Source organism: Corvus kubaryi, unplaced genomic scaffold (assembly GCF_017639235.1).
Source record: "Corvus kubaryi isolate FWS band 111438036 unplaced genomic scaffold, C.kubaryi_AGA036_p1.0 78, whole genome shotgun sequence".
Taxonomy (NCBI): domain Eukaryota; kingdom Metazoa; phylum Chordata; class Aves; order Passeriformes; family Corvidae; genus Corvus; species Corvus kubaryi.
The window spans coordinates 6,904,513-6,927,866 of NW_024582065.1; the positions used below are offsets into that span (position 1 = coordinate 6,904,513).

General features: G+C 55.3%; 1 protein-coding gene across 1 annotated transcript; it reads right to left on the reverse strand.

Annotated features, from left to right (window-relative positions):
- Positions 1 to 320: 320 nt before the first annotated feature.
- Positions 321 to 23,354, reverse strand: FAM163B (family with sequence similarity 163 member B). Its single transcript, XM_042052250.1, has 3 exons — positions 23,059 to 23,354; positions 2,830 to 2,945; positions 321 to 2,749 (listed from the first exon to the last, which is right to left on the reverse strand). The coding sequence occupies exons 2-3, from the start codon at positions 2,920 to 2,922 to the stop codon at positions 2,246 to 2,248; spliced, it is 597 nt and encodes a 198-aa protein (XP_041908184.1). The 5' UTR covers positions 2,923 to 2,945; positions 23,059 to 23,354; the 3' UTR covers positions 321 to 2,245.

Consider the following 23,354-nt stretch of genomic DNA (forward strand, 5'->3'; position numbering starts at 1 on the left):
GGAGTGTTGGGGGCCCTTTGGGGTTCTGTAGCTTTAGAAGCTGCATCCCTGAAGCTCCTCAGGGGGTTGTGAGCAAAGAGATTTCATATGGTGCCAGTAAGAAAAGGGCCTTCCTGAGCTCCCAAGGGGTTATTGCTCTGTGTTTTTACTGGTGTGATCCCCAGACACTGAGCCAAAGGCCCTTTAGCATCCCTCAAACTGCTGTGCACACCCCAAGTGCTGCTGCATCACTCCCTCAGCAGCAGGGAGCTCCTGAGAGCTTTGCAAACACCACCCCAAGTTTGCAGATGCAGGGACAAAAAAACCCCAAAACCTCAAAACCCATGTCAAAGTAGTTTATTTCTTTTTTTTTTCTTTTTTTTTGACTTTTCCCTCCCCCATCTGAGATTCCCAAAGTCCTGTACAACAGATCACCAGGTGAGGGTTAGTGAAAGCTGAGTTTCCAAGCAACAAGGGAAAGAAACAAGGTAAAACGGAGGAAGGGAAGGCTGGTGGGAAAAATCACGAAAAACGGGGAGAGAAGGGCTCAAGGCATGGGAACAAACCCCAGTGAGGACTGTACATGGGAGCATGGTCTGCATGGCTGCACCCCTCTGGAGCAGAGGGACTGTGCTCCTGGGGTGCAGCATCACAGGGACCGAGCCCGGAATATTAAACACGTAAGAAACCAACCCCAGCCCTCCCCACCCCAAAGAGAACCCCCCCAGAAAGTCGAAGATACTCATTTGCAAAGACTGACTTGTACTTCAAAAGGTTTCCTGTGGAATTAAAAGCCCTCGTGGTTCGAAGTAAAATACCCAGCCGGGCTGCAAACAGTGTCCAAACAGCCCCGGGGGCTGGAGCCACGGCTGCTTCTTCCCAGAACATCTTTAAAAAGGAAAATCGCCCTGGAGCACAGCGCTGAGGGCAGCAGAGTCTCTGTGCAGCCAGTCCATCCTCACCAGCCATCCCCAGGTGATGATTTAACCTGAATAATGCCCAATCCAGGAGAAACAGGGTGTTCTGTCACTTGGAGAGTGGTGAGGTCGGAGGGGAGGAATGGAGACAGCCAGGAGAAACCCGAGCAGGAGTTCCCTCATGGCTGAAATTGCTCTCCTAAACCTCTGAGTTCCCCCAAGGGCTCCTTTGCAGCACGTCTGGTGCAGAGGGACACGCTCAGGGACCAGCTCTGTCCCTGCTGCTCTGCCAGGGCTGTCCCTGCAGGATCCAGCGTGGGACAGAGCTGGTGCCACAGCCAGGCTGCCTGGCCATGGGAAATGGCTCAGTGGAAAATGCAAATCGGAGGTTTTGCCTAAATTTAGAAGTGTTTTGACACTTTCCTGGATGGGGAAAAAGTGTCTTTTTACTTTTATTTTCCTTAAAAAACCCCTCTCAAACAAATAAATGCGTGTAAGAATGTGCATGCAAAGGGTGGGCACACACACGGTGACCCCTGCGCCACGGAGCCCTCAGTCAGACGTTGTGTATGGCATTACTTGGAGCAGGGACGCTGATTATCCCGAGGGATATTCCTCCATCCCAAAGTGTGCTGTGTGTCATTTCCATAGCTGGGTAATGCAGGGGTTTTGCACCCCCAGCCCAGCTCCTTCCGAGGGCCCACGAGGCCACTCCGGGGGCTCCAGGGACAGGCCGTGTGCCCAGCCACCATCCTAACCCTGAGGGGACTGTGCCTGGCACCCGGGAATTAACACCTGCCTTGAGGAGTGCCATGGGCTGGGAATAGTGCAGGGCTGTGCTCACTCACACCCAACACCCACAGACACTCCCACGGCTGCAGCAGGGAGCAGTGAAGGACAGGGTGGCAGAAAGGTGGGCAGTGACAGCCCTGCTTTTCTAGAGGACATTTGGGGTCTGTCTGTGCACCTGAGTGCATCCTAGGCCCCCCAGGTCATGCCTGACCTGCAGCACGAGCCCCATCGTTCACTCATCATCCCCGGGCCAAATGGTGAGGAGGGGCAACTCCTCCGTTCAAAAGGATGCTCAATATCAAAATCCTCTTTATAAAAGAAAAGAGCAAACAACGCAGCGCTGGAAAACCTCCCGCTCCAGCTGCACCCCCGCGCTCCCCACCTGGGCTTGCTCTGCTCCCCCTTTACATCACCAGCCCGCAGAAATACATTCACTTCATTTCCCCCCCCCCTCCCCTTTTCAAAACTCCTCCAGGAATTCCAACCAGCTCTTCCCGCTGTCCAAAGCCCCGCAGAGGTGCGAGGGGACGCTCGGGGCCGGGCGGGCAGGCGGCACCTCACACATCGGTGCTGATGCTGCGGCTGCGGGAGAACGCTTCCCGCATGGCCGAGAGCCGGTTGGGATTGAGCGCCTGCAGGTTGGACACGGGCAGAGCCAGATCCTCCTGGCTCACCGTCTTGTAGCTCACCCTGTCGCCTCCGTTGTGCAGCTCCTCGGGGGGCTCCTGCAGGAAGAAGGTGGGGGGCTCCTGCAGGAAGGAGGTGGGGGGCTCCTGGAGGAAGGAGGTGGGGGGCTCCTGGAGGAAGGAGGTGGGAGGCTCCTGGAGGAAGGAAGTGGGGGTCTCCTGGAGGAAGGAGGTGGGGGGCTCGTAGGGAGCGCAGCTGGGGCAGCTGGGCCGGCTCTGGGCTGGTTTCTTGGCGAAGGGGGATGAGGAGTAGAGGGAGGGCCCGTTGGTCAGCACTACGTTGCGGTTGCAGTGGAGCGGAGGGATGTGGGAGTGCACGGCGAAGTCGGGCTCCTCCTCGTCCTCCTCGGATTCATCCTTCTTGCAGCAGTAGTACTGAAACGGGAGGGGCTCAGCTGGCACCCCAAAGCTCCCACCCCATCAGCCCTCCCCACTGCAGCATCCCCTGGCCTTACCTGGAGCCTACAGTAGCAGAGGACGGCGATGATACAAAGTAAAATGACAGTCGCTAATATTCCACCTGTGATGACCACGGTCCCGGCTGTCATCCGCCCTCTTCTCCATTAACAGCCTGCAAAGTTGAGTGCAGCGGGTGAGGGGGTGCAGTGAGGGGCTGGGCTGCAGAGCCCCAAACCCTCTGCTCACCCCCCTGTGAAGCGGGCTAGAAACCAGGAGGGCTCTGTAGGGCAGAATCAGGCCAGATTCCTGCACTGGACACATGTGGAAAGTCATCAGGGAGTCCCTATTTCCCCTTAAATCTCACCTTGCAGTTGCAAGGGTTAAAAAAACTTGAGGCAGTGGGTGAGAGATTGAGTGAGAAGCAGCTCTGGGGTCACATCTGGCTGGTTTGCCCTCAGGAGGGGGAGCCAAGGGAAATAAAACCAGGCACCAAGGGCACCCTCCTGGCTCCTGCCAGGTGGCAGAGAGCTTCAGGGATGGGAGAAGGAGCCTTGCAGTACGGATTTCTGAGCTGTGCTCATTTTTCTCTGAGCCTATAATCCATTTTCCCCAGGAAAACAACGTGGTATTTTAATTTGGAATAACCGGAGCTGCTAAGTGAGCCTTTAACAACTGCAGGGAGCGGGGTGCTGCCCTCCCTGAGAGCGGGATGTATCCGAGGCACCAGGATCCTGCACATCACCACGGCCAAGCCACAGCGTTGGGGGGCTGTGGGGGCACCCCAGGATGATGCTTGACAGCCCCAGGTGAGCTGTGGCTGGCACAGAGGGCACTGGACATCACAGAGATGCTGTGGCTCAGCTTGGCCGCTGTGCTCACATTTTGGGGTACCACCAGCACCCTTCTCCTCCTGGAGTGCCCCTTGGGAGCTGCCACAGCACTGGGAGCAGCGGAAGGTCCCTCTCCCTGTCCCTGCTGGGCTCACTCAGAGGGCAGATGTTGTGTATCACGCACAGCACACGAGCCCTACAACACCACCACGGGTCTTGCTCTCAGCATCCCTCCCTTGAACGCTCACGGGAGGCCTGGAATTCCTCTCCATGCCGGGAGGAGGCACAGCATTTTGCCACAGGAAGGATGCTGGGGGGAAAAGAGGTGCGCTGCCTGCTCACACCCGCCAGCAGATACGAGACAGCCGCACTAAAACTGGCACAAATAAAGCTCCAGCAACCTTTTAGTTCGGGCTGGGAACAGGAGAAGCGACATAAATTAAGAGAGAAATCGTACCCTGACCACCTACTCCACAAGTGCTTTAACAAAGCTGGCTCCCAGCTCGTGCTATCAGGTTAAACCAAAACCCAGCCACCCCAGCCCCAAATTACTTCAGCACCCGAGGAAAGGCAACTGTATCTGTCAGGGATTTAACCGGCTCCCAAAGAAAACAAACCCGTGCCATATTTTCAGGCACTTAATGTCCTGCTAAAGTTGGGTGAGTGCTGAATGGATAAAGCAGCGTCACGTTTTGTGTTGCTGCTGAGCAGCTCGGGAGGAGGGAAGGGAATTTATCCCGACGGCTCCACGGCTTCTCCCACCGCGCGGCCACGGGGCAAGAGCTGGGCCAAATCCTGCCCTCGTTCCTCGGGGAAAGCGCTCTGAGGAAGCTCAGGGGGAGCAACACAACCATGGGAAGGGTTTGCCAACGATGCATTAGTGATTTAGAAACTCTGGCTGCTGTTTAAAGAGGGATGGAGGTGCCTGGCTGGACCAGGTGCCAGCTGGAAATGCCCATCCCTGGCTCCTTTGCTGCTCCCCTTTGCGATCCCCACGCTGTCCCGGAGCCAAGGGTGCAGGGCTGGGGCAGGAGCCTGGCTCTGGGGTGGCCCCACTCAGCCCTGCAGGCTCTCGGCGATGGGCGCTGCACCTCTGTGATCCCACAGGGATCAGCATCTCCCTGCCGCCCCAAGGTGGGAGGTGGCAGGCAGAGCTCTGCCAGGGAGGGCTCTCCGGCTTTTCCACCCATTAATTAAGCCCCGGGGCACCAGCCAGGGTTGCATTGAGCCAATTTCCACGGCTCCTGTCCAGCCGCGCCCAGCCAGACGTGGCATCGTAGCCACTGCTCCCTCCGGAGCGGGACCATTTGCATTTCTCCCTTTTCCCCTCCCCAAACATGCTTCTCTGATTAAAGCCGCATACCTGGAAGCACTAAACCCTCCAGCGTGCACAGGGGAAGGAGAGCAGAGCATGCGGAGGCCCATAAGCTGAACAATTCCTGTCTAGACCTCCTTTTTTACATTTGTTCCTAATTTCACGCTCCACAGGCTCCCAGATTCATATATTTAGCAATAAATATCCTGCTAAAAGGAAGTGCTTTGCAGCTCCGCTGTGGTCTTGGAGAAGGTATGCGGGAGGGAGCCCCGGTCTGAGGAACGCAGGCATGGGAGACTCAGTCCTGGGAGACCTCAGCTCCTTCCTCCAATGTTAGGAGCCCTCCAGCTACTAAGGATGGCTGAACCCATCCAAATCCAGCCCCCAGCACATCCTCTGTCCCTGCCAGCCAGCAGCAAGGGGCTGCAGGGGGCTGTAACCCCACACAGGCTCTTTGCCCCCAGCCCAGCAGCCCTTTGCTGTAGGAACGTGGTCCCCAGTGCCACGGGGTGACAGGGGATGGTGGCCCTGGGGTTACTGGGAGCACGCAGGGATCGATGCAAGATTTCTCCTTTCTCAGAGTGCAAAGGACGGGTTGTGCTGCCACAAACCAAAACCACTTCACAATTCCCACATGCCGCTCCTGCAGGAGCTGCTTGGTTTAAACACAACCCTGTGTCGCCTGCCTGCTTCTGCCTGTCCCTGCCATGGCTGAGGATGTGGATTTGGGGGCTGGATTGTTCTCCAAGGGCCGGCTCTGCCTCAGCCTCTGCTCCTGCCTTCCCTTGTGCATTGCCACGAGGAGCTGACCGACCTTCCCAGCCCAACCCAGGCGTTGGGGGAAGCTTCTCTTGAGCAACGGAGAAGGGGTGGAATGAGAAATCATCCTATTTCACCCCCCCCCCCCCCCAGCACCTTGAACACGGCCCCTGGACCACCGCGGGTGCCCAGTGTGGAGAGAGGCTGCTCACAGCTGCCCTGGCTCCTGCACAGGGCTGCTGCAGCCGCTGCCTCTCGGGAGAGCTGCGTGGGAGGAAGGTTCCGAGCAGCTGGGGGGGCTGAGCTCAGCCCAGCCCAAGGCTCCAGCGAATACCCGGCTCTGAAAGGCTGAGCTCCAGGTCCAGGGGCTGGAGGGCTCATGTGGACTGGCCTAACCCTGCCTGCTGGAGCTGGGGGAGACCTAGGGATGGAAAAGGAGACGGCTCTAAGGTTTCTCTTAGCAGCCAGTTAAGGCAGCTTTCAGGATTCAGAGGTATTAAGAATAATCTTGAGGACAATTAAATAAATGCAGCTTTCAGCTATCCCATCCCACCCCAGCTCCCATCTGCAGGGCAGCAAAGTCACTCCAAAGAGTTTTTGCACCAGCTGGAAGTGCTGCCGTGGCAAGTGGTTAAAAACCAGGGAATGCTGGTCCCGCTGAGGCTGCGCCTGCACAAGGAGTTCGTGTCTCACATGCAAAGAGCTGTATCCCACACTTGTCCCACTGCACTGCTCCTGCATCCCCCAGCAGCCCTGGGACCTGCTTCCTCTGCAGCCAGAGGCAGCCCAGCCCTCTGTTCAACATGGAATGTGGGAATTGCCCATATCCACCTGTCTCCAGGAGCTGGAGACTCAAACAAAACAGCCAGCCTGGGTACAAGGTGACAACTGGCAGCACAGACAGCAGTGCTGGCAGGATTGATCCCGCCTGGTGCCCAGCACTGGAGCAGGCAGGAGCTGAGACCGCACCCTAATGAGCACCCAGGGATAAACAGAGGCAGGAACAGCCCCTACTCGAGGGGCACAGCTCAAACCTCAGCATGAGACCCTGCCCCTCATCCTCACCGCTCAGTTTGTGCAGTGGAGATGGGGCTCAGCTCTGCCCTGCGCTTCCAAACAGCCGCGATGGAGAAAGGAAAGGAGAAAAAAAGCAGAAACACCCATCCCACCCTTCGCAGGGAGCAGGGGAGGCCAGCGCCGTGTCCTGAAGTAACACCACCCTGCCTGACTTGGCTCTGCTCCGCACCAGCACATCCCTGCCTCCGCTCTGTGCTTGGACAAGTTGTTTCTGCACCGAGTGCTGCCGTGCGTGGGTGTCCTCTGGCACCCGGGAAGGGCCTCTGAGGGGGGACTGACCCTGGCACAGCCCCCAGGCTGACCCTCATCCAGGCTGCTGGGGGGGGACCAGCTCGTTGGGTCACTCCGGGGCAAAGACCCAAGGGAGAGACCTCAATGAGGTTGGGAAGATTTAAGTTCTGTGTGGAAAGCAGGAGCTGAGCAGGGGCAGGACGAGTCTGAGCCTCTGTGGTGGGGGGAGAGGAGCCCTGCAGGTCTTGCCCTGGGTGGGCAGTGCAGCCACTCCCCAGCTCACCCATGTGCCTTGAACCCTGATGCTGACACTGCTGGTCAGGCCCTGCCTCAGAAGGAAGAAAAAGATCTCAGCATGATGCCAGGGAAACAGGAGAGCACATGAGTGATGCTGGCTGGCCAAGATGCCACTACCCCGAGCCACTGGGTCTTGCTGCAGGCAGCATTCAGGACCTTAAATCAGAATAACAAGAAATCCCTCTGTAATTAACTGTCCAGGGCAGAGCAGACTGGATCCAAGCCCTTGATGCTGTAAAGTTCAGGATAAGCCTGACTTACACTCCTCTGATGCCACACTGGAGCCTGTAAGTGCCACAGCTCTGCCCAGAGGTAAACACCAGAGAGCATCGGTGTGACAGAAAGCCACTACCACCAGCCTGGGAAGTGGGAAAGCAGCAAATAAACCAGAAGCCAACACCAGTTTGGTGGCAAATCCAGCCTTCCTGGTGCATTTCCCCCAGTTCCTGTAATCCTATCCAGTCAATGAATAAGAGCCAGGCTCTGGGAATGGCCGGGCAAGGTGCCAGCAGAAGACTTTGCACGGCCGGAGCCAGCGGGCAGGGCAGCTGCCAGAAACACAGGCAGGAACGGGGCTTTCCAGATGAAAAACTCTTCAAGCAGAGGGCCTGCATCACTCCCGTGTGCTCCCTGTCCCCTCCTGAGGGCAGCATTCCTGGCTGGGGGACAGCATTCCTGGCCGGGGGACAGCATTCCTGGCCGGGGGACAGCCAGGCTGGGCTGCGGGTGGGCTGGGGCTGGGTCACTGCAGACCCCTGGCTTTGATAAGACCACCTGGGTGCTCCTCAGCACAAGGGGACACATCTCATCATCCCGTGCTTCCCCATCCCAGCACCAGTGCTGGCCCCATGGGAGCCCCCATCTCCAGGCACTCGGTGCTCCAAGGGTTTTTGAATGTTTTATGAGCAGAGGGCACTTGGCTCTCTGCTGTGGCCTGCTGGGAGAGAGCTACTCACAAATTCCCAGGCTCATCCCCAGCAGATGGGTCCTCCTGGGTGCTGGAGATGGCTCAGAGATCCCAGCAGCCCCATATTCCCCCCTGCACCCGCCAGGACCGTGCTCATCCCATCTCTGCTCAGACACCACCTTTGGCAGAGCAGCTCCTTGCACTCAGGAGGGGCTTCCCCTACCCTGAAAGGTGCCACTACTGATAATCCCTGGACTAAAAAGGAGTTTTGTGAGCCTGTGGCACCTCAGAGAGGGCTCCACCAGCTGGGAGATGCCTGTAACACTGGCATGGGCAAACAGAACAGAGAACAAAAACATTCCACATCCACCTGACCCCTTCTGGTGGCCTTAGAGCCCTTACCTGGCTTAAAGCCAGCTACAGAGGTCACTGGCACTGGTACAGGGATAACCCACAGCTCAGACTCCTGTGACTGTCCCCCACCAACACCCCCAGCCCTCCTGCAGCTGGGAGAGCCCACGATGCTTCAGCTCCCACCGATGTCCAGAGCAGAAACCACACATTGCGAAGGCAACTTACACCCAGAGCCTGGTCAATGATTTATCAGCCAGGACCTTGCTGGAATAGTGCTCAGCTCTGCAGAACAGGATCCCAGCCACCCCCAGCCCTGGGCAGGGCTCAGGGGACACCCAGGAATGGCTGAGGGCAGAACAACACCATGGTCAGGAGGGGTTTTAGTGCCCTGGCAGTGAGAGCCAAGGCTGGAGGTACAGGTGAGCACTGGGCTGATTTAGGGATGTATCCCCCATATCTGCATCAATCATAACCCACAATAAACTCCTCCAGAGGGCTGGAGGGACCAGGGACTGCTCCTCTCCTTTCTGCCCATTCTCAGCTCAGCCCTTTGCAGCCAGAAAAGCTCCCCCAGTGCTGCCAGAGCAGTGCTGAGATGGGAAATGGGTCACAGTGAGCTGCTCCTTCTGCCTGCTGCTGTTATAATTCAATATAACCACACATTACAATGGTATTACAGATAATTAACCCCTGAATTTTACAATGAAAAGCATTCTGCTAAATCTCACGTGTCAGTCCAACAACTCCTTGTTGTATAAGCTTTTTCCAAGTACCAAGGACACGCTGTATACTCATCCCTGCAGGTGTTCCTGTCACAGAACCATATTTTGGATCAAAAGGACCTTTAAAGGTCATCAGGTGTGACCCCCCTCAACCTGCCAGAGCAGCCAGGCTGGATTCCTGTGTGACAGCAGCTCATTGACAGCAAAACCCAGCAGAGGAGGCTCAGCCTGTGTTGGAGATCCATCCTACAGCAACAGCCACTTCGAATCGTGGGGCTTCCTGGAGCTTAAAAAAGCAGAAGTTCATGGGAGAATCGGGGGATCCTCTCCCAGCAGTTTTTAAAGCAGAGATTAGCTCTCAGTCTGACTTCCCAGCACATTTAAGCAGGTTTCCTCAGGTCCAGGGGGTGCCCGTCCCGGCAGCGTCCCGGCAGTGAGGGAATGCGTGCTCTGCAGTAGTGAGGCGCTGATGGCATTTAGCACAACCAGATCACGCCTCACAGAAATAAATATTTGCACAGCTCGTCACGCCGGCGTTAAGGCTTGCTCAGCACAGCGCCCGGCAGGAATTTCAGTGGCTGCAGATGCTCCGGGGAGAGAGGCCGTGCTGCTGGGGAGGGATGGGGGGACCGCTGAATCACCTGGATGCTGCCCTTGGGAATGTCCCCTTCAGGGGCCATCCTGAAGGTGCTGCTGTCCTCATCCCAGAGTGACTGGGGAAGGTGGCTGGGGACACTTCAGCACAGATGAAGTGCTCACCCTGCTCTGTGGAAATGAACGGCCACATCCTGAAAGCATCCGCAGGGACGTTGGTGACAGCAAGAGGAATGTTGGTGACATTGAGAGAGATGCTGGTGATGATGACAGGGATGCTGGAGACACCGACAGAGAGTTGCCCATCGCTGCACACCAACCCTACACTGACATCAGTCCAGGACAGGTAAATCCCAATAGCCAGGCCCAAGGAACTGGTGCAGAAGTGATGGACTTGCCCCCAGGTCTGCCCCTGCCCTGAGCTGCCACAGCCAGGCTCTGTCATGATTTCAGAACTGCTGTCAAACCGCTCCAGAGGGCTTTACCCTCCCCAGTCCCACCTTTCACTGCCCAAACAGTCTGCTTAAGCACCAGGAATTATTCCCATTCATCAGCTGGGAAGCAGGCCATAATCCCAAACACTCATAAGCAGTCTAAACTCCATCCAAATAAAAAAAAAAGAAAAAAGATAAAAGAAAGATGTGCTGTCTTTCCACCCTGCATCATTTAATCACCTCTTGAGTTATGGCTTAGGCAGCTTGAGATATTAAACATTAGAGAGAGCAGGTTTGGGAATTAGCAGCTTGAGATAAGCTGCTGCAATCACTCTGAGTGGGGAAAAGGTCAGGGAGTGGGGAGCACCCACTGCCCAGCCCAGGACTGGAAACGTTCCTTGGCCGACCTGAAAAGCTTGGATTAGCTTGTTGAGAGCCAGCTATAAACCTTACTCCTGATTAGGACTTTTTCCTGCACCATTCACTCAGCAGGCAGTGCTCGTTCCCCACATCTCACATCAGCAGAGCTCGCTGCAGTCCCCCAGAAAGGCACAGCCACAGAGATCAAAACCCTTAATTGTCAGAAAATGCTGCTGAACCAATGCACTGAAGGTGGAAAAAAAAGGAATTTGTTCTTCTGAAAGAGCGACTCTTCCCAGAATTCACATGGATTTTGGAAGCTCCTCACGCTGAACACCAGAAGCTGCTGCTCCAAGAGCTCTGGGGGAGCTGGTGCCTGCCACCAATAGCTCACACCAACATTCCCACTGTCCCATCTCCCAGGAAATGCCTGGAGAATGGGGTTTTGTGGCTCAGATGTGGCTGCTGGGGCACAAGGATGGGAAAACACTCACACAGAGTCACCGGGGGAGCTCTCAGCTGACAACAGCCCTGGCTGGGAGCTGGAGCTGCCTCCTGCTCCCAGGGGCATTCAGCACCCCCTGGGAATGAGGATTTACAGGCCAGGGACACTGCACAGAGGGACAGCAAGGCTCTGGTACCCTCTGATGGCCACGCAAAGGCAGCAGAAGCAGCAACTCTCCCTGTGACTCCTGCCAGTGGCTGCTTCAGCTCCCGGGATTTGCGGCTCTGGAGAATCACTGGAGAATCATCCTGATGGGAGGACATGGACTGAGTCACCTCTGCTGCCACCCAGCCCTGGGCTAACAGAAGCCCTGCATGCTCCAAAGCTTCTGTTTGCACCTTTTGGCTTCTGCTTCAGGCAGGCCCAAAACCACACAGAGCCCTGCTGAGACACACTGAGCCGGCAGCCTGCCCCAGCTGCGCCTTCAGCCACCCTGCACAGCTGGGATACATTCCTGGCTCATCCCAGGACCTCTGGCTCATCCCACTCTCTCATCCTGGCAGGAGAGTGCCTGAGAGAGGAAGTGTTGCTGTACCAGTGCCCCTTCTTCACACAGGGAAGTTGGTCACAGTTCTGTTTTGAAGCCAGGTTGCCTGAAATCCATCAAATTCCAGCCCATTTCCAGACTAGGTGGCTTCCACTGGGTGAGCAGTGAGCTGGGAGCAGCTCCATGCTCCCACCACCCCCTACACCGGTGTTTGGGAAGGATGAGCCCCACGGCTGGCCCGGTGACCCCGCAGATGTCCCGGGAGGTGGAGGAGCCATCGATTAGGGCGGGAGGAAGGGCACGCTCGGTGCACATTGCTGGTAAGCAGTGAATCCAACAGCTCTGCATCTCCAAGGGCTGTGAACACGGCTCCGTGGGATGGGCAGATCCTCGGCAGATCAAAGCCTTTGCGAGCTGCACACCCCGCTTTGCTTTGCTTTGCTTTGCTTTGCTTTGCTCAGGAGTCACAGATCCGGGCTGGGATCCAGGGAGCTCCTTTAAAATTAAATGCAGCCACCTGAGAGCTCCAGGGACACCCTCCACCCGGCCACCAACACATGGACCAGCGCCCCTCTGTCCCTGCCCACCCCTCCCAGCTGTGGGTGGGTGTCTGGCAATTGGTGACACTTCCAGCAGCATCACACTGTCCCCACCAGCGTCCCCGAGCTGTCCTGGCCTCTGGCTTTCCATGCAACCCGCTTATTCCTCCTCAGTCCCCCTCCTGTGCCCTGGGGACACAGACCTGGGTCTGTGCTTGCAGCTCCTGCTGCCGCTGTGGGACACCAGGGGACTCCCTGGGTGCTGCAGGCAGCCCTGTCTGGGATCTCCAAAGAGATATACGTTGCTGTTCTCAAAAAAAAAAAAAAAAAATCAGGAAAAAGGGTTGGGAGTTTCCATAGCTACAGCTTTACATTGCTCTGGCGAAGGCTCCGGCTCAGGCCGTGCAGTGAGGCACAAGCGGAGTGTTTTTTCCCACTCCAGCCCTGCAAGGCAGCGTGGCGCATGAATAAAGAAGAGGAGAAGAGAGAGGGAGCTGGGGGATTTTGGAAATAACGCATAAATGTTGAGGACTGGCTCAGGAGGTGGCCTCTGACACAAGATGCCTGCCCTGCTGCTGGGGCAGGGTGTGAGCTGCCCTTGGGGTGCGAGGGAAGGAGCCCCTCATCGCTCGGTGAAGGAGATGAACCTTCACGCTGCCTGACGTGGGCTGAGGCCAAAACCTGCTGCTTTTCAGTTCCTGCCTGCCTGGTGCTCGCAGGGCTGGACCTCAGGGACTCGGGGAGCTGCTGCAAGCAGGGAATGGGCAGAGGTTTGGGGCTCCGGGACAGGGGACTTGTCTGGCCGCCCATCCATGTCCTTTGTTCAGTGTAATGTCACCCCCTGAGGGCTGGTGTCAGCACTGTCACACGTGCATTTGCCAACTGATCACAGAATCACAGAATTCCAGACTGGTTCGGGTTGGAGGGACCTTAAAGTTCACCTCATTCCACCCCCTCCCATGGGGGGAACACCTTTTTCTAGCCCAGGTTGCTGCAAGCCCCGTCCAGCCTCACCTTGGACACTTCCAGGGATCATGAACAAGAGGCAGATGGGCTTCCTCATTGTTTGCACCCTGGAGTTTTTCTCCAGGCAGTAAAATCTCCTTATGTTATCCCCTTCAATAAGGATTTATCATTGCTGCATCAGGGAATTAATACAGACCGTCTGAGAGGGTAATTTTCAGATTCACAGCAACTCACCATGAAGCAGTTCCAGTAAATTTTGCCTTTTTTTCCTCACCTTAATATTGTTACAGCTTTTCCTGGGAGATGAGAGAGGGAAAGATTCAACTCAGAGAAAAAAAAAAAAACCCAAAACAACAACCCCACAACAACCAAATCGTAAGAGAAAGAGCAGAAAAGATAAAGGAACTCACAGAGCTCAGCTGAAAACCCTCATTAGGAGAATAAAGAACCAGAGAAAAACCTTCACACAAATTGCTCAGCTCAAGCCCACGTGGGGTGGGAACTGCCGGGATCAAATGTTTGAGATATCGACCGTTCCCAGGGACAGCATCTTCCAAAAGCAGAACACGTGTGAGGGATCTTCTTGCTTCTCGTCAGCACCAGGACGACACCAGCCCTGCCTTTCAAATGACTCCTTGGTGGTGGGGAGGCCCGAGAGAGAGAGGCAGTGGCTCATGAGCCTCATCTGCCACCTCCTTGCTGTGCCCAGCAGCCAGAGAAACGCTGCCACAGGCACCAAAATGTGGGAAACTGAGGCAGGCGAGGTGAGAAGGGTGGATGTGATCAGAAGCTTCTGCTCAGTGCTGGCGCTTCCTGGGCAGGCTGCAGCTGCTCCTTTCCTTCCTTACACTGGCAGCACCTCAAAGCACCAGAAAATGCCAAGGGCCTTCTCTTGGAAAGCCAAGCCTCAGACCAATGCTCTGAACCACCCCTGAGCTTTTCTGAGCTGCCCTGGGAGGGGTCAGGGCCCTGAACGCCCAGGGATGAGCCCACAGCAATGCCTCCATCCATCCTGGGAAGCAGGAGGAGGCTCACACAGCACCTCCCAATCCCGAGTGGATTTCAGCTTTGTTCCCTTGCACAGCAAGTTCACTTCACCTGAACACAGCTACTGGAACTCCTTAGGAAGCAGGAATGTTCTGCTGGTAAATAACAGAGTTAATGTGCTGGACTGGGAGCCCAGAACCGAATTAGCAAAACTTTGCTGATTTTCTGGGCTGAACTGGAAGCCCAGAACCGAATTAGCAAAACCTTTACTGAACTGACACTGATTTTCTGAGCTCTCCAGGCACCACCCCCTCCATGGAGGATTCATTGCCATCCTGCCTCAATGTAAAGCATACACAGAGCTGAAGTTTGAGTCTTACAAAACCCAGACCTGTAAAAATGTGAGCATCTTCCCTGCCCAGTGCCTGGGAGCATCCCTGGGCACAGAAGAGCCCCTCAAAATGTGCGATGGAGCTATTCCCACAGGAGATGCCCCTTCGGAATGTTCAACAGACCAGAAATCTCCTCTGGGAATCAGGAATATATTCACAGGTCTGGTGAAAAAACACCCTCCAACCTGGCTGCTACTGCTCTTGGGCTTGACATGGCAGAGAATGGAGCATGTGGGAGCCCAGGAATTTCTGCTGGGAGCCCAGGATGCTTCAGTGCTGCTTCTGGCTGGTTTAGTTGGGATTACCATGGAATTGCTCAAGCCTGTGATATTCGAGGTGATGTTAACAGCCCAATCAAGCAAAGCCCTTTTCATTTCAGGTCCTGGCAAACCTGTCTTAATATTTAGGAATCTTCTCTTTTCAAGAGAAACTCCAGCAGCAGAATGTGCCAGAGTTCGGCATCCCTGGAGCTGAGCAACTCTAATCCTCTGCAGGCAACAGTTCTGCCACAGCCCAGCAATCTTCACACTTTATATTTACTACCAATCAAGTCAGACAGTGTTTTAAAGACCAACCCTTTGCCTGCCAATTGGAACATTCAACAATATAGAGAATATTTATAAAGGTATCCAGAAAACAGGTTAAGATCGGTGTTGTTTTCTCAGAAACCGGTATCACTGTTCTGTGTTTTCTGTAACCTGTGTTGTTTTCTTTGAAAGTACAACATAAACAAAGATGTGATGCCAGAAACACAAGGGAGAAGAGGTGCAACTAAGAAAACTCCATTTTCTGTGGGCTGAATCTGCTCCCACGAGCTTCTGTGAGAATCAGGAATAACTCTTGAGAAAACAGCAAAGCTGAAGCGTTGCAAATCAGAAAAAAATCATCTGGAGCTGTCTAAGATTCATTGTGCTTGTCTTTATCTCGGGGGGCTGGGATGTCACATCCAGTGCTGGCCACAGGGGATCACAGAATCCCAGAATCCCAGACTGGTTTGAGTTGGAAAGGACCTTAAAGCCCATCTCAGTCCCACCCCCTGCCGTGAGCAGGGACACCTTCCCCTATCCCAGGTTGCTCCAAGCCCCGTCCAACCTGGCCTTGGACACTGCCAGGGATGGGGCAGCCACAGCTTCTCTGGACAACCTGGAGCCCACCAGGTCTTCCGTGCAAAGAGGAGACTCCTGAGAGCTCCTGCCCGAGCCCAGTGAGCTCAGTGATGCCAGTGCTGCAGACCCGAGCTGCCCTTGGAATCACAGAAGGGTTTGGTGGGAAGGAACCTTTAAAGGTCACCAAGTCCAACGCCCCGCGAGGAGCACATTCCCTCCTCTGGGTGCACCTTAACTCTGTCACAGTCACTCAGAAAATGGCTTTGGTGACAGCTGGATGGGAGACATCACCTGGAGGGCTTTGAGAAACACCGTTCAAGCACTTCAATGCATTTGGATGTGGAAGGGGGCCTGGCTCTGCTCTCCTGGCAGTGGCAGCCACAGCTTCGTGCCCGTCACTGTTTGCACAAGGAAGAAGTCACACAGGAAGCCCAGGGGACAGCCTGAGTTCGAATTATTACCCCGGTTGCTCCTTTGTGTAACATAACAATAAACCCACTAATTTTTCCTAACAACAAACGCAAATCAGCGCTCGTTATCCGTCCCCTCCCAACTCCACTCCCACTCCCTCAGCAGAGCTATTTTTCCCCAGATCCCACTGCTAATCTTTCCAGAGCTTAGCTTCCCAGCAGGCAACACCAATCATACTGAGACACCTTTCCCTTCCACAGGAGAGCCTGCATCCCTGCAAATCCCTGCTTGCACTTGTGGAGAAGATGGGGAGAAATCCCCAACAGTGAGGCCGTGCATCTCCTCAGCCACCCTCCTGCAGCTGGGACACCTCCACGCTGAGCCTCCTGGCTGTATTTCCTCCCCAGGAAACAGCTTGGATTGCCACAAAATGCCTCCCGTTTCCCCCTGTAACTCCGTTTTCCTCTCCTGTAACCCCTGTACGTTGTGTTAAGTAAAGAGTGGCGTCGTGCACGCCGCTGTTCTGTGGATGCCAGGGTGGGAAAGCGGGAGGCAGGAGGAGCATCGCTGCCTGCAGGGATGATGCAGGAACTCAGAGAGCCTCCCTGCACACGCTGTCGCCTCGCTGAGAAGGCGGGCAGCAGGTAAAGGAGAGAGTTAATGGCTTGCCAAAGCTCAGGCAGGAAGATCCATGATGGATCTAAACCCAAATCCACACTGAGAGCGCAGGGAATGCAGATGCAAATGGCATGGCAAAGCCCGAGCAACACCCTCTGCCTAAATCGGGAAGCAGACGCGGGTTTCCAAAGAGGAGCTCTTGTGTCGGGATTGCACTGTCCCTGCCGGGCAGCTCGGAAAATACCACAGCATTCCCAAGGAGAAAAACCCAAACACCCCAGAGGAGCGAAGGTGGAATATTTGGAAGAGAAATGAGCAAAGCTATCTCTAGGTAAGTTGTTTTTCTCGCAGGAAGCCGAGCCTGTGAGTGATGCTTTAGCAGAGCTGTGATTTTTGCAGCCGCTCCGGGGACTCGTCTGGCGCTTCCCTGTGAAATCCCCCTCGCTCCCGGCACGCTCCCGCAGCACCACAGCGAATTCCAGCCTCAATGGAGCCTCTGTATCATCTTTTACAACAAAGTCCGCGACATCTCCCTGCTCTGATCGGTGCCAGTCCGTGAATCTTTGAACCTCAAGGCATTTTGATCCCGTTCAGCTGAAGCGACCCGAGCTGGGGAGAGGCTGGGGAGAGGAGGAATCCATCACAAGGCTGAGGTGATCCCCAGAGGGTTTCAAAGCAGCCACATCACCCAGCAATCTGGGGATTTCTCTCCCCCCGGCAGCCACTTTTCTGGCATTTATACTGAGGTATTTCCCCCTTTAATCCTAAACACTCCGTGAGCAAATAGAGGAGCTGGCTTTGCCTGGTGCCAGCTCTGTGGGGACAAGGCAGAGCTGCAAGAGGCCACTTGTGCCCATAGTGGTCCAGCCCTTTCAGGCAGCCCAGGAACAGGGGACAGCTCTGCACGTGAAAAAAATGAAACCACACAGGACTTTTCCTCCTGGTTTGCTAAGAGTCCTCTCCAGCAGAAGGGAAGGAAATCCCAGCTCTGTGGCCTCCTCACCACTCGCAACTCCCCCAGTGTAATGAGCTTATGAGCTTCTGCGGCTCAGAGCCTGTGATGAACTCGTACCTAGAGCAAAGCCACGGCTCAAAGCCAGACCTAAAGCTGGTGGGGCACAGGGCTCCATCCCCTGCTGAGCAAGATCATCTCCTATATCCCCTCCCCAGGAGAGGCCAACCAGCTCAGCCTTGGAAAGACCTAAGCTGGACTTCAGTAGCAATTCAAAGGGAAAAGACGCTTTCTCACCAAAGCCTGTTTTTTAGGCAGTTTCCGATGGTTATCTCACCACCTGAGGATTTTGTGATTGAAGAGGACGGGGCTGTGGAGCAGGAGGGCAGGGCCGGAGCAGCAGTGGGTGAACAGAAGGGAAAAGGCAGGGATGGGCAGCAGGCTGGGTGTGTGGGGTCTGAGCAGCTCCAAAGGGCTCCCACCAGCTGTCCCCCAGCACTGAGGCCCTGCAGCACTGACACAGCGTCACAGCAGCACCTGATGGGGCAGCGGGACAGGATGGTCCTGCTGCAGGCAGAGCCCTCTGGTTGACTCCAGGGCTCCACGGGCATCCCTGGAACTCACTCACCCCCACTGCCCCTAGGAGCAAAACACTGGCGAAACAGGAAGATGTGTGAACCCACGACATGACTTCCTCTCTGAGGGGCTGGAAATTATCAGTGAGCATTAATTCTGCCTGCCCTGGGGCCGAGGAGAGCAGCCAGCAGCGGCTCCTGCCAGGTGCAGATGTGTGAGCGACAGCAGAGCCGCAGCTCGCCCCTTTCTCCACATGAGCAGCATCCCTGGCACCGGGGCAAGGGAGGACGGCTGGCACTTGGCTCCTGCCAGGAATTTACCTGCCCTCCTTTTCCTTTTTTTTCTTAATAGAGGGGTTATTCACTGCTCTGGGACGTGCTGAATAGAGGCGTGGGCGCCGAGTGGCTCCTGCTGTGGCCTTGCTGAGCCCCCGGAGCGTGGCAGCCCCCGCCAGCCCCCTCTCCCTGCAGAGCCACCCACCCTCGGCTCAGGTGCTCAGAGGCGTCTGCTTTATCCATGCCTAATGACATTTCTTTTCCCCTCAGTGCCTCGGGGAGGGCTCTTTCTCTCGCCCTCCCTGCTGATGTGAATCCTGCTGCCCTATTATGCTGATCTGAGACTTTTCTTTCTTGTTGAACTGCTGGTGAGCTCCCCTGCATGCCCTGCCTGTGCCCCCCAGCCTGCTCTTCCTTCAGCCATTTCCCAGGTTTGATCCCACCAGCACTGAAGCAAAGAGCAAGCCCCCTCACATTTTCAGGTTGGATCAGGTCCCTCACCTGGCTAGGACGGGCTGAGACTTTTGGTTTTTTGGTAACTTCCCTCTGAAACGTCCTTCAGAAAAGGTAATTACCAGAGAGCCATTAAAGCTTTCACCATTGCACGGCCAGATAAGTCGCTGGGAGCCTTTTGAAATAACCTTTAAACAATAGATCCTGTCTTGTTTACTGAATGTTTCTGAACTCAACAGTAATGCATCCAGATGTCACCCCTGCCTACCGTAGGCCTAACTATTTCTGGAAACACACCAAAGGCAAATTGCTTGGATAGTGTCAGATATTGTTGCAAAAAGAATATGACAAGTTTCCATCTCCTTGATAAAAGCTGTGGAGCACAGAGTTATTTCCCAGGGCAGCAGAGCCGCGTGTACCTTCGACTCAGCCCCGTGTAGGAGCTGCACCCCTCCCTCCTTGTGGACAATGGCATGTGTTTTCCAGTTTCCAGCTCAGGAAAACATCAGTGTTGCTGTCCAGAGAAGCTCAGCACACTCCCTGCATCCACGCTGGGGGGGTCTGTGGCTGCAAGGTGGCTTTTGTCCTGCAGAAGGGAGATGGCGGAGAAGCACTGGAGGTGGTGAGCAGGGGCTGAGCTGCCCTGGTGATGCCTCAGCTCGTCTTGTGGGAGTGGAGTGGAGTTGGGAGCGGAGTCAAACGTCAGCTCTGAGCCATCACAAGTGATTGTTCAACGAGCAGGAGAAAGCTCTGAGGTGAGAGGGTAACAACTCGCCAGCCCCTGGCTCATGTCCTGTCTCCACTGCTTGTCCTGCCAAGGGGAGCTCACGCTGAGGGAGGTGCTGGACCCAACACTGTCCCTGCTGACCCTCAGCTCCAGAGAGAAATCTGTACTCTTGGACATGTAGGATGGGGTAAAATCATCATTGTTGTGATTCTGGCCTAAATCAAGTCCTGTCCTCCCTCAGTGCTGCCTCTGATGCCTCGAGAACCACATCTCCATGGAGCCTGGTCCTCCTGCTGCTGCCCTGAACTGCTGTCATGGGTCCCAGCTGTTATTAACCTTTCCAGGGACAAAGAGGTCCAGGGATATTTCAAAATGTTATTCTGACCTTTAATTTTGTTCCCCAACCTTTCCAGCTGCCCTCTGCCCAGGGCTGCTCTCGCAGGTTCCTGAGGTCCCAGTCCTGCCTGGGTTGGTCCTGGCTGTGAGCTGAAGGTGGCTGAAAGGTCTGCAGAAGGTCAGAGTCCATCACCCAACCTGTCATCCCTCTGCCCATGTGCACTGCTGGGATAAAGGCTGTTTGCTCAGGCAAAGGGGGAACCGATCCCTCCATAAGAGATCACAAGGAGAGAAGGAGATAACACACGATGACCTGGGAGAAAACGTAGATTAGACCGGGAATGAGCTGTAAGTTCAGCCCCACATCTCCAGCTCTGCTCCATCCCTTCCCTGCATCTCTTCAATGTCACAAGTTGCATCACCAGCCGTGCCTGCGGGAGCCCTGCCAGCATGCAGCACCTCTTCCCTGGCCATGTCCTTATCCATATCCATGACAACACGGCAGACAGGTACCAGAACAGGCCGAGTGAGAAGGGACCCAGCCATCCCTGTCTCTTACACCAGCACTGCGCAGCCCGAGGGAAAGGGCTGAGTCAGGCAAATCCCTTGGAGCTTGGCCAGCTGCAAAAGCCCTCCTTGCCCCACATGCTGGGCACTGAGAACACATCCTGACATCCCAAAGGTCAGTGGCAGGGACCCTTCGAGGCTGCGAGGATGCACGAAGCTCCCTGGGCTGCACATGAATGCCTGAGGGAATTGAGCACCTTTATCTCTTTGAATCTGGCACCCAGCAAAACTTCTAAAGATCCTAAAGGGGTGCTCAGGAATGGCTGGAGGGTCAGGGGTGTTCTTCAGCTTCAGAGTGGGAAACATTTAGAAAGGCTTGGGTCAATAAACCATGGGCAGTGACTCTGAACAGGTCAGAGACACCCACTGCTGAACAGGTTTTCCTCAGAGAGCAAAGCCCCTGAGACCAAACCTTCAGGCCTGACTCTCGTGTCACCTCCACGAGGGTTTAGGGACTGCCACAGATTCCATGGAGAAGGATCAGGAGATGTGACAGCCAGACCCACCCACCAGGCTCTGCTGGAAAACAGCGATGGCCACAGCCAGGATACAGCCAGGAACCCCAGCACTGGTGATGTTCTGCCACTCGTTGTGCCCAGGTAGGCACAGGTATTTCAGAGCTGCCTGTGTTTGTAATCTGTGCCCGCTGGCAACAAACCAGAAAGGAACAAATGCTCTTTCCTTCCTTCCCCTCAAATCCCCACATCCTTTCTGAACGAGAACCAATGTAGTGCAGTGATAAATCAACATCCGTGGCTTTGCAGGGGATTTTGTTGAAGTTCTTTATCTCTCCTGAGCACCAGCACCATTCCTTAAGAGGTCCTGTCATCGTTCTGCACAGAAATCCTGACACGCAGAGGAAGGAGGTTACACTTCTAATTACAGCTGCACAGTCTTTAAGGTGTTTAAAAATCTCTTTTCACCAACTGACAGCCCCTAATGCACCTTTCTGCTCGTTTCAAGCAAGAAGAAAATCAACCACAGAGACTGCAAACAACCTCCAGTTATTCACAAGCCATTGGCACGGGGCAGGAGCCTCGTTGAGTCTGCACGGGTGTGGGATAGTTCAGGCGCTCACTTCATGCACAATTCATGTCAACTACTTTCCCTCACAGCGCTGTAATTTAGATGCTTCCTCAGCGAAGAGAAGATGTGATGACTAAAAAACCCATCCTACTGGGTACTTTTGCTCAAATGAAGTCACCCAGGAGCACCATCTGCACTCTGAAAATCGGGATACCCCGCCAGGTTCCCTAAAATGACAGCCATACATCATGACAGACCGAAGTGCAGAGTTTTCCCATCTAGGTTTTATGCTGATTTCGCTGCTCCTTTCAGGCTGGAAGACAATCTGTTGTACCTCAAAGTGCCGTCTTCTCTTACCTTTAATTTATTCTGCCAGAAAACTGTCTACCTTAATGAGTGTGAGCACACCCCCACTACCTCCCAAGTTTGGTGATGTGTTATGTCAAATATAAATAATCCTGTCTGAAAGCGGTCGATATGGGGAAATGAAAAGCCATCTTCCCTTGGGGGATTTCTCTCTTCCTCCCACAGCCGCCCCCCCCTCAAGCCCTCAGGCTACCTTTAATGTGCTGAACAACATCCGTGTGGCTCTGAGAGCACAGACCTTGATGGCTGCTGGATTCAGAGTGACAAAAACAACCCACAGGTGACTGTGCCATCACCTTCCTCGCGTTCCGCTCTGGATCCCTCTCCATCACCACTGCTTTGCTGAGCGTGAGCTAACGGGATGATGGTTTGGCGCTTAACCCAGCACTGGGGTGGCCCTACAAACTCACTGGGATGGAGGAGGGGATTCTGATGTCCTTTGGGGCCAGCACATGAGGTGGGAACAAACCCAGACACATGGCTCCAGGTGAGGTGTCCAGACAGTGAAGAGAGGCCAGTTCCAGTCCCACACTGAGTGTGCAGAGGTGTCCCTGGGGCAGAGAAGGACACGACCTGCACACCCAAGAAAGGCATGGGATGGGGGCAGCTTTCCCACTGCATCCCTGAGAGGTGCTTTCATGACATCCCTCATAGGCTTTGGAGCTGAAGGCGCTGTAGGATGAGGGAAAACCAAGCTCGGAGCACCCCAGTATTTCCCATGCAGGTCTGAGGTGGCGGGACTTGCCCGGTCCCTCTGGGCAGGCTACGGGGGGAGCGGATGCCGTGCAGTTCTCCATGTCCCTATTCACGCTGTCTCCCCCTCCAAATCCCATCCCAGCCCCACTCCCGGCAGCCGGGGCTATCCTCTGCCTGCTGCCCTCCTTGCAGGCATCCCCCGGGGTGCGGGATTCGCTGCCGGTTCCCCCGGAGCAGCGATCCCAGGCAGTTTCGGATGCACCGGGAAGCGGGCGGCGGGGGCGGGAGCGAAGCAAACAGGGAAAAAACACCGCGAGAGACCCCAGCGCTGGGAAAGACGGGGAGAAGGGGCCCGGCAGGGCGGGGGGGGGGGGTCCCGCAGAGCCCCCCCGAGCCGGTGCCTCCTCCCGCTCCGCTTACCTTCAAACGGGGGTATGGGGCCGGCTCGCTCAGGTGAGGACCGCGTCTTCCGAAGTCTCCCGCTCGGAGAGCATCAATACCAAAATAAACGCGGTGGTTTTTTTGTTTTGTTTTTTTTTTTAAAGAGAATTATTAAAAATAAAATAACGATCAAAAAATTAAGAATAAACGGCAGGAACGAGGCTGAGGAGGCGGGCGGCAGCGGCGGGCGCGGAGCAGGCAGCCGGCAGCAGCCACCCCTGTCGGCACATGGCCGGGCCGGCGGCTCTGCGGGGGCCGCTCCGGCCTCCCCGCCC

Bases quoted from the DNA above. Each gene is read 5' to 3' on its own strand.
- FAM163B (XM_042052250.1), bottom strand. From the start codon at position 2,922: ATGACAGCCGGGACCGTGGTCATCACAGGTGGAATATTAGCGACTGTC. The intron at 2,750-2,829 runs GTAAGGCCAGGG...CTCCCGTTTCAG, and splicing joins TCTGCTACTGTAGGCTCCAG to TACTACTGCTGCAAGAAGGA.